Source organism: Rhodnius prolixus, unplaced genomic scaffold, assembly GCF_049639745.1.
Source record: "Rhodnius prolixus isolate KJV_2025 unplaced genomic scaffold, Rpr scaffold_1, whole genome shotgun sequence".
NCBI classification, from domain to species: Eukaryota; Metazoa; Arthropoda; class Insecta; order Hemiptera; family Reduviidae; genus Rhodnius; species Rhodnius prolixus.
In genome coordinates, this window is record NW_027411581.1 from 60,352,278 (window position 1) to 60,362,203 (window position 9,926).

General features: G+C 31.6%; 2 protein-coding genes across 4 annotated transcripts; one reads left to right on the top strand and one right to left on the bottom strand.

Moving 5' to 3' along the window:
- Nucleotides 1–5: 5 nt before the first annotated feature.
- LOC141450217 (uncharacterized) lies at nucleotides 6–9,908 on the bottom strand. 3 transcript variants are annotated; one of them, XM_074120430.1, is made up of 13 exons: nucleotides 9,772–9,908; nucleotides 7,565–7,923; nucleotides 7,403–7,491; nucleotides 7,138–7,311; nucleotides 6,006–6,039; nucleotides 5,798–5,922; nucleotides 5,334–5,512; nucleotides 5,062–5,251; nucleotides 4,789–4,967; nucleotides 2,537–2,748; nucleotides 2,134–2,352; nucleotides 1,623–1,670; nucleotides 6–590 (listed from the first exon to the last, which is right to left on the bottom strand). In XM_074120430.1, the coding sequence occupies exons 2-13, from the start codon at nucleotides 7,734–7,736 to the stop codon at nucleotides 421–423; spliced, it is 1,791 nt and encodes a 596-aa protein (XP_073976531.1). In that variant the 5' UTR covers nucleotides 7,737–7,923; nucleotides 9,772–9,908; the 3' UTR covers nucleotides 6–420. The 3 variants fall into 3 exon arrangements, with proteins under 3 accessions (XP_073976531.1, XP_073976527.1, XP_073976520.1); XM_074120426.1 differs by lacking the exon at nucleotides 9,772–9,908 and adding an exon at nucleotides 8,014–8,138; XM_074120419.1 differs by lacking the exon at nucleotides 9,772–9,908 and adding an exon at nucleotides 7,992–8,093.
- On the top strand, nucleotides 8,137–9,097 carry Taf13 (TATA-box binding protein associated factor 13). The gene is made up of 3 exons (XM_074120903.1): nucleotides 8,137–8,336; nucleotides 8,418–8,579; nucleotides 8,760–9,097. Exons 1-3 carry the CDS (start codon nucleotides 8,307–8,309, stop codon nucleotides 8,931–8,933), a joined length of 366 nt encoding a protein of 121 aa, XP_073977004.1. The 5' UTR covers nucleotides 8,137–8,306; the 3' UTR covers nucleotides 8,934–9,097.
- Nucleotides 9,909–9,926: the final 18 nt, after the last annotated feature.

The following is a 9,926-nucleotide window of genomic DNA, read 5'->3' on the forward strand; positions in this document are numbered from 1 at the left end:
AACAGTTAGTATAACAAACATCTATTTATTACTAAAGGGATAGCTGATTCAAGATTTACAAATTTTTAAACGCTTATTATTCATTTTTGATGTTGTTTTTTTCCTGTACAAAATACTTTTTTGGCTTTATTTTGTAATATTACTTTTTTTCAAATTTTGGCACCACATACAATTTTTAAAAAAATTAAATAATTATTTCATGCAGTGAAAGAATAAATTTAATTGTAAAATTTTTAATAAATAAACATTAATCAACAGTAATTTATTTCTATTTTAACATAAGGACTTCCAAAATAGAAAATAAGCGGCTAAAGTCATATTCAAATCACAAAGCAACGATTTCATTAATGTTCAATGTACTTAAATTACATAAAATTTTATTACTATTATTTTAATTAGGATTGTTTTTGCAAGTTTTCCTTAAATATTTAGTTCTGATGTTGCAAGACATGGTTGGTCAGCTGGGATAGTAATTCCACCGGTATCAGTCACTATTGGTTCGCTGTCAAAAAAATGATTAGATTCATCATCCTCGTCGGCTGCTGCACTACCATTTATGTTACCACCGCCGTTGTAATGTATTCCATTACCTAAACCCCAATAAAATATTAATTCTTGTCAACTTAAGAACCTCCAAAAATAAACAAGTAAAAACGCGCAATATAAATGAAAATACAATACTACACATGAAAATCAGAGAATGATCAGAAATAAGTGAAACATAATTGATAAGGCGCATAAAATAAACGATATTGTTCAGCACTGCGAATCCAACTCGTTTTCAACTTTTTAAGGGTTATGTTCGAATACACTTAGCAAAAACATAAAAGTTAATGATAACTTGATATGTGAAGCTGATTTTATAAATGCATCTAAAGTAGATATGTGTTTTTCATTGAAAAAATAAACTGGACTATTAAGCCGTCATAAAATTACACGATCTTATTTCTCTTGAAAGAAATGGCTTAAATGGCGAGAAGAATGGCTTAAAATGTCATCCTCAGACATACAACTCTAAGCTTGCGTTACATCAGGAATTAAATATGAACGAGCTTTGTTCTCTATGGGAACGCATTTTTTAGATGCTGACCAAAATTAAACGCAAAACAAACCAAAAACCATCTTAGTGGTTTTGTGCACTGTTTGTCTTTGATGATCCCTTACAAACGATAAATACATACGTGAAGTAGGGATATACTCTGGTGTGTTTTCCTCTCTTTAACATTGCTTGGAAAAATGAAAAGCGATTCCCTAATCCACGATTGGGCAAATTTTCAACCAAAAAAAAGCAACTAGTGTCATGAGCTCACTTTCCAAAATTGTATTAAATTCTCAAAAAAACATTAGTAACTCCAATTTTAGGTTCTGGTTTTTGTTTAAAACAAACAAAAGTAAGTCTCTCTATATCTTTAAGTCGAGATAAGACATATATATATATATATAATCTTCTGCTTATCGCAAACGTCTTAACATGTTTAAGAAATGTTGAACTCGGAATATTAGTACTGATCGTCTAAATTATACTGGTTCGCAATATACAGGCATGAAATGCTAAATGGTTGCACAAACTAATTAATCGTATAATTAATTGTTAATAACTACAGTTGAGCATATGTACTTACTATTGTGTAGTGAACGCTCTGAACAGTTATCTTCATTTTTACGCATTTCTAAAACAAAAAAGTTAAATGCTTTAGGATTTGATCTACATAATTAAATATAATTCAATTAATTACAAACGCATTAGATTACCGCGTAGAAAGTGATAAGAGTAAATAAAAGTAAGATCCTTTCTTAATCAATATACGTGACTCCTCTATATGATTCAATATTAAGTAACTATTTGCAATTGGTGCAATAAAAGTAGTTCATAAAATGTAACTGTGCAAGTGCGAATGAATGAAAGAAAGTGATGGCCTATTTGTACGCTAAATTTAAGTAGCAAATTCAACATGTTTTAAAACCAGCAAACTGCTGCAAATTGTTGTCACCCTGTACAAATTCTTGAAAAATAAGAAAGAAATTTCCTCCTTACAGTGCATAACGGAGAATATTTAATAAGTACACGGATAGAGACGAGTTAATAGAAGAGGCCTGAAAGTTTGAATACAAAGTTTTTATCAATGTACTCACTTGTTGTATGAGTTCTAATGTGATGTTGTAATGCAGTTTCGGATACAGACACAAAAGTACACTGATTACACGAATAAACACCAGGTAATCCAGGATGTTGTCTAAACAAATGACTTTTTAAACTACAACTCTGAATGGCTGAATAAGGACAATGAGGACATCTATAAGGTCGAACGCCTGTATGGCGCATCCAATGTCTTCTTAAAGAATTATGGTCACCTGAAAAAACAAAATTACTATAAAAAGAAGGCCCAACATTTTTAAACTTTTTACACTGGTTTTAAACAAGTAACTGATTTTCTTATAATATCAAAATAAGAGCTACCTTTCAAAGATTGACAAGCGGTCAATAGATAATTTTGATGTAAACAATTTATTTAGGAAAACATATATTAGAACAAACCTGTAGAATAAGAACAAGCAGGGCATGCAAATGGTTTATCTCCGGAATGTTGTCTTAGATGAATCCTCAACATATTTTTGGTAGCAGAACAATGACCACAGACTTGACAAGAATACGGTTTCAATTTGGAATGCACAGCTTTGACATGTTTTTTCAATGCTTTACTATCACAAAACGTCTTACCGCACTGATCACATTCACGTCTCCTAATCCTGAAATTTTAGAAATAAATAAATAAATAAACAGCAGTTTTCTTTACTATGAAACTTCCGTTAACTTTTAATTCGTGTACATCTGATGCTTAAATCAATATGGTATTAATCTTTAGACCCTGTAAATTGTTTCTGAGCATGTTAGGTTCACTTTAAGTTGTGAGTGTTATGTGAGTTTTTTAAAACTTTAATAATAGCACTTTCTATTACCCCTAGTAAAGTGTATGTATTCAACGGTACGATAATCTTGAAACTCTGTGTAAGATTGGCCAGGAGGAGGAAGTAACAGTTTCTCTCACAGCTGCCATCGCGAAGCAGAAGTATGAGACATTTGACTCTCTGCGGACACAGCAGATCATTTCGAAACGAAGATTACTGGGTTTGTATATTAATCAATTTGATGGCAGTGCCGAAGGTATAGAGTCACTTTCCAAAGGAAGTATTCTTGCAAAATTTTCGAAATTGATTTTTCATCGTAAATACATGTAAAATGTTTCGCATCGGCGAAATGCGGAATAATACTTTTTAGAAACTAACTTTTAAGGATACCTACACTGCACTTATTTTAAATGACCAAAATTAAAATTCTATATAATACGAGGGTCGTTTGAAAAGTCCGTGCAAAGTCAGAGAGATAGCACCACTGGCGCGTATCGAGGTTATGTTTAGTTAGTAGCATCTCTTGGAAGAACACACACCAAGTTTCAGCCAGATCGGTCTATTTCTTTGTGTTTGGCATTCGTTTGAATCGAGGAAGTCGAGTGATTTTCAAATCGTGTGAAGTGTTGCAAGGACGGTTTGCAGCTGTTCCAGAAGAATACGCAGGACTTTAAGCGTCGTTTCGTCACTGTAGATGAAACATGGATACATCACTACACTCCTGAGACCAAAGAACAATCTAAACAATGGGTTACCAAGGGGGAATCTGCGCCAAAAAAGGCGAAGACCGTTCCTTCGGCCGGAAAGATTATGGCGACTGTCTTTTGGGATTCGCAAGGAATAATCCTCATCGACTATCTGGAAAAGGGTAAAACTATTACAGGTGCATATTATTCATCGTTATTGGACCGTTTGAAAACCGAGCTGCAAGAAAAACGCCCACGATTGGCCCACAAAAAAGTCCTTTTCCATCACGACAACGCACCAGCTCACACCTCAGCAGTTGTGGTCGCAAAATTAATGGAAATAGGGTTCCAACTCGTTTCACATCCCCCCTAATCTCCAGACTTGGCTCCCTCGGACTACTATTTGTTCCCCAATATGAAGAAATGGCTGGCGGGAAAAAGATTTTATTCAAACGAGGAGGTGATTGCAGAAACGAATGGCTATTTTTCAGACTTGGACAAATCCTATTATTCGGAAGGGATCAACAAACTAGAGCAGCGTTGGAAACTAACTTTTAAGGATACCTACACTGCACTTATTTTAAATGACCAAAATTAAAATTCTATATAATACGAGGGTCGTTTGAAAAGTCCGTGCAAAGTCAGAGAGATAGCACCACTGGCGCGTATCGTGTATAAGTGTATAAGCCTAAAAGGAGACTATGTTGAAAAATAAAAAAGGTTTACCCCAAAAAATTAAGTAATTTTTATTTTTGCACGGACTTTTCAAACGACCCTCGTATGTGCGTGTGTTTATGAAAATTGTTAGTTTATTTATAGCACGCTGTGGGAGCATTCGCTGTCGCAACCTAGTAAAGCGTGACTTAAGTTTGAAATTAAAATAAATACTCCTGCAGACCCCTTCTTACTTCTTGCAAAACTACAAAAACGCTGAGGTTACCAGCATCCATTAAACTAGTCTGGAACAATGGGCAAGCTGGAGATTCCATTACTCCGCTCCTGGAAAGCTGTGAACCGCAGAAAGCTCAAACTTGACATTTCGCATTGATACTACGCAAGAAAAAGGGAGAAAAAACACGACCGGAATAGGATCGAGGAAGCCATACCCAACAAGCTTAGTTGTATTACCAATGAATGAAGAAAGAAGGATAAATTTTTAGTTATCATAATAAGAAATAAGGAAAGTAAAACATACCAATTAGGTAATTTATCCTCATTTTCACCACCTTTAAGATGTGAAACTTCATGATTTCTAAGTTGAGATCCTTGCTTAAAATTTTTTCCACATACATTACAAGTAAAGTTCTTATTGGAACTATGGATCATACAGTGTTCAGTTAATTTCATTTTATAAGGTGTTTTATAACTGCAATTCTAAAACAAAAATATCTATATTTTTTGAGCAAAAGACTTCACAAACTTAGTCATTTCCGTAAAAACAAAACTATTAAAAAATACAATAACTTACCGAGCATGCATATAGATCAACATCAACGTTGTGAACTTTCCATAAATGATGCGCACAACGAATCCACTTTGGAAAAGACATGGAACATTCCATGCATGTGAAATCTTGGCTGTCTGATGTGTGACAAAGTTTATGTTTGTCTAAATATTCTCGGGATGATAATTTCACCTGACATCCTGACATAGGGCACCTTTAAAAAACAAATAAATTTAACTCGAGGACATTTTTATTGAAAGGTTGTTTAGTGAAATTAAAATAACATTTTTACTAACACATATTTTAATTTCTTTTCGTGACATTTATTAACTTGTGATTTTTTACTAGGAACAACCTTGATATTTGAAACAATACTATTTTCTTCCTCTTTTACATGATTTTTAATAAAATTGGTATTGAACAATTCTGCTTTCATGTCCTCACTTTTTACATTTCCCATCATTATTTTATGTACCTAGACGCAAAAAAAACTTTTAGAACATGGAAGAAATAATAATAAAGATAACAATTAATTCAATATCAATAACTGTGTTCAAATTAAAGCATCAATACCAAGCCTACTTATTCTTGAACCACTAGAGTTTAGACTTTTTTTTATCTAATAGTAAAGAAGAACTATTTAAGTTCTATGTAGTATATAAGAAAAGCTGATAACAGTAATTCCAGAAAGCAATAAGAATATAAATTTGAAAACAGAAAGAAAGGAAATATTGTATTAGTAAACGTAACAAATCCTAACCAACGCCATGTGAATCCTACACTCTCCATAGGTTACAAAAGCTTCTGAACAATTACCACACATGTAAACCATTTGTTCCTCTCTTACAGTAGAATTATGTACAGAAGTATCTTCCAGTTTTAAACCTGTACGCCACAAATGAATTCATGAAAGACATTAATATAATTAAACGAAAACAAATGATATACTAATAAATGTAGTAACTAACCAACATTTACCACCACATCTTCTTTCTTGACGTTCTAAACACAGATATTTTTATTGCAGAAATATAAAATCACTATACAATATAATTGCAACTTATGTATATCAAAAAAACAAAGAGCTAAGTTGCTCAACTAATTAATTATCTAAGATGGAAAAAACACAATTTTTTTTTCAATTTTATTCAAATTTCAAACAAACCTGCTAGATTCGTAGATTTGAAAGGATTTTATTCATCAATATATTTATACAGGGTGTACACGGAGGAGAGGTCGAAACTTCGGGAGGTGATTCAGCAGCTCAGATACAACAGAAAATATTCTATTCACTCTGGCCCGACTCTCAATTGTGTCCAAGATATTTGCATTTTTAACTTTTCCGTCGATATTCGCGTTTACCAACATTAAAACGGTCTTAACTTTTCTATCCTTTATCCTACAACAAATCTGCTTATTCCAATCGAGAGTATTAAATTTCCTATAAATCTGCTTAACCCAGAGCCTCAAAACGTTTCTTATAACAATGAATCTTTTACTTTAATGTCTAAAAAATTCGTTCTCGATGATTTTTTTTTAAATTTTCAACTGTATTTTTTAAATGATTAATGAATCAAGGAGTCATCCAATTACAAAAAATGTTGTGCATTTATTGAGCTTCAAGACCATTGAAAACTTTCACTGTTTGTAGGATAAAGGATAGAAAAGTTAAGACCGTTTTACTGTTGGAAAACGCGAATATCGACGGAAAGTTAAAAATGCAAATATTTTGGACACTATTGAGAGTAGGGCCAGAGTGAATAGAATATGTTCGGTTGCATTTGAGCTGCTGAATCACCTCCCGAATTTTCGACCTCTCCTCCGTGTGTACACCCTGTATATACACATATTTATATATTATAAATAAATATATACCACAAAAAATCTTCCAGGCTATATCTTGATGTTTAATGAACATGCAAGCACTCCTTTCTTTTCAAACAACAAAACAAAGATGTAACGTGGGCATTAAATCAAAGTATTATTTGCACTGTTCACGCTTCGAAGAGACTAATAATGACAATATTATTAATTATTATTGAAATCAGAATAATTTAACTTTTTATACTAAAAAAAAATCACAATGAACTTTATCATTACCTTTAAATGAATTGATTCAAGATGAGCGGATAAACTCTTCTTCTCGGAGGTTTTAAACGGGCACAATTTACATTTGTACACAACCAATGTCTCCACAAGCTCGTTCATTAGATCTTCATTAGTTCCAAGACTTAAAGTCATTTCTTCATCTATCTTATTTTTAGTAACAAATTCCTAAATGATGTCAATTAAATAAATAAATAAATAAAAATAAGCAAACTATCCTGAAAAAAGTTTGTTTCTCGACTATATGTTTTTTTCTGACCTCTATTTCTGAATCTTCTACTTTGTGCTCAACTTCTGGGGGTGAGTCAATTCTGTTTGGGCAAGTATCAGTTGAAAGAAGCAATGGATCTGAAAAAAACATACAATTCACATTCAGCTGAATAAATTAATTGATATAAATAAATGCTGGTAAACTGATTACCTGACATATTTTGAAGAGCCAAATCACTATTTCCTAAAATCACAAGAGGCTGATCTTTTGTTACTTCAAACTGCCATCCATTACAATTTATCGTATTTATAGACTGACTTACATCTGGAGCTTCCAATACCAAGGGAAGAGTAAAAAAATCATCACTTATTAAACCATCCATGTTTCTGTGTAAATCGAGGTATCCGTTTGTAGCTTTTTAACTTTTTAAAAAGAGGCAGTTTATTGAAAAGATTCCAAATTTAAATGATGCCACTCGATAGGCTTCATCTTTAATATTTAATACTTCCTTCGCTTTCATTTTAAGTCATTTCACAAATAGCGTATCACAAAGTACATCTTATCAAAATCTGCAAAAATTTCACCATCTAGAAAATAACTTTTTCATATTTTATATAATAACAAAAATAAACCTGACCTATAAAATTACAAAACATAACCTTTATATGGCCAACATTTAAAATCAGTGATTTATATTTGTTGCAGTGCTGCCACTTTGTTTATTTTACCTTTTACATTCAAGCAACAAGACTGTTATCCAATTTCATGTTGAAGTACAGTTATGAATTTATTGTGTATTCCTCAGTCATCAGACAGTAAACGTGAACAATTTTTTTTTAATTAAGAGGAGTGTTTCAGACAAAAAATTGTCCTCGAGCACTTTCAGTTTGTATTTTTCTATTGTCGTTAAATTTTAAGATTTGGACATAGTAAACCATAGTAAAGAAAAAAAATGGCTTTAACTGATGATCCATTCAATGAGGTATGTAATAACTTCATTTAAAACTTGATTAACTCGCCTTTCTTCTCTAGAAAGCTAATGAAATGATTTAATCTGCTGCAGTTTGACGAAGAGGAACCAGAAGGTATCCCACTTACTGGAAAGAAAAGACTTTTTTCCAAAGAGTTAAGATGTATGATGTATGGTTTTGGTGATGATCAAAACCCTTTTACAGAGAGTGTTGATCTTTTGGAAGATCTTGTTATCGAATACATTACTGACATGGTAAGCTTGCTTCGAGAATTTCAATTTAAATCAATGTTTAGTATTGGTTGCAGTTCTAGTAAAAGTATTTAGCATCAATTAAGTTTGGCGATGTTAATGGAGTTTTAGTTTACTCTATTTCGATCATTGGGATAATTTACAATTATTGTGTTAAATTGGGACACATTTATTTTTGTCCAGACACACCAAGCCATGGAAATAGGCCGAACTGGAAGAGTTCAAGTTGAAGATATAATATTTCTTGTACGTAAAGACCAGAGGAAATATGCAAGAGTAAAAGACCTACTCACAATGAATGAAGAATTGAAAAAAGCGCGAAAGGCTTTTGATGAAGTTAAATATGCTATTTCCTAATTTTTGTATTATGTTTATTATGATATTAGGATACATAAAAATATTGAGTTACATTGCATTAATAGGAGATAAAATTGTAAATAGTTTTAAATGGTGATGTTCATAAAGTTTGTTTTGCTGGTATTAAGAATGTATTTATAAATATAATCATTTTGCTATACAGATACATATGTATTTATTTCATGGTATCCTTATTTTAGGTACACAATGTATCACATAATATACTGCTTTAATTTTTAATTAAATGAGGGATACGTTGTATACTGTTCTCTCTTCTTTGAATGAATTTTAGAATATATTTTCGGATTTAATCAGTTTTCATTTACCTTTTTCCAAGAAAACTTTTTTTAAAAAAATGCACACTTATTTTTGAATTTTCTTAGTGTTGGTTATTTTAAGAAGTTCTACATTTTTGTATTCCTTTAAAATATTCGATTCAAGCTAAAAAATTTGTTAGCAGTATATAAATTTATTTCTGAGTGCTTCAACTTTACATTACCCTGAAATTGGCATAAATTGGTTCTTCTACCTTAAAACGTGTAGGATATGCTCAAAGCATAATATCTAACAAGGTTAGACATTACACTTAAACATACGAACTACAATAAAATATCTAAATCGAAGTAATGAAAATAATTTCATGGAGAAGAGTTGGTTAACATATACAAATTTAAAGTATGCTTTAAGCAACATTTGCCCACCGTCCATTGTTTAGCTGAATGTACATATGTAAGTTAGTTCCTAATATAACCATATACCCTCAATTATTTTTAACTATACCTAAATTCTAAATTTATTTGCAGTATGGTTTAAGTTTTAATGACATTGAATGATTTACCAATTGTAGATTCTCTTGAATGTATAAATAAAAATAGAAATTACCATGAGCATAAACTGTCAAAATTAAATTTCCCGCGTTCCTAAAGTTTTCACTGAATGTTTCCTTAAACTAAAAAATATATTTTAATTAATAGCAAGAAATTGTTTAGTTTT

Coding starts and splice junctions, on each gene's coding strand:
- LOC141450217 (XM_074120430.1), bottom strand. CDS start 7,736: ATGGATGGTTTAATAAGTGATGATTTTTTTACTCTTCCCTTGGTATTG. Junction 5,513..5,797: donor GTAGGATTCACATGGCGTTG/GTTAGGATTTGT, acceptor TTTTGCGTCTAG/GTACATAAAATAATGATGGG. Junction 4,968..5,061: donor TTGATCTATATGCATGCTCG/GTAAGTTATTGT, acceptor TTTTTGTTTTAG/AATTGCAGTTATAAAACACC.
- Taf13 (XM_074120903.1), top strand. CDS start 8,307: ATGGCTTTAACTGATGATCCATTCAATGAG. Junction 8,337..8,417: donor CTGATGATCCATTCAATGAG/GTATGTAATAAC, acceptor AATCTGCTGCAG/TTTGACGAAGAGGAACCAGA. Junction 8,580..8,759: donor TCGAATACATTACTGACATG/GTAAGCTTGCTT, acceptor ATTTTTGTCCAG/ACACACCAAGCCATGGAAAT.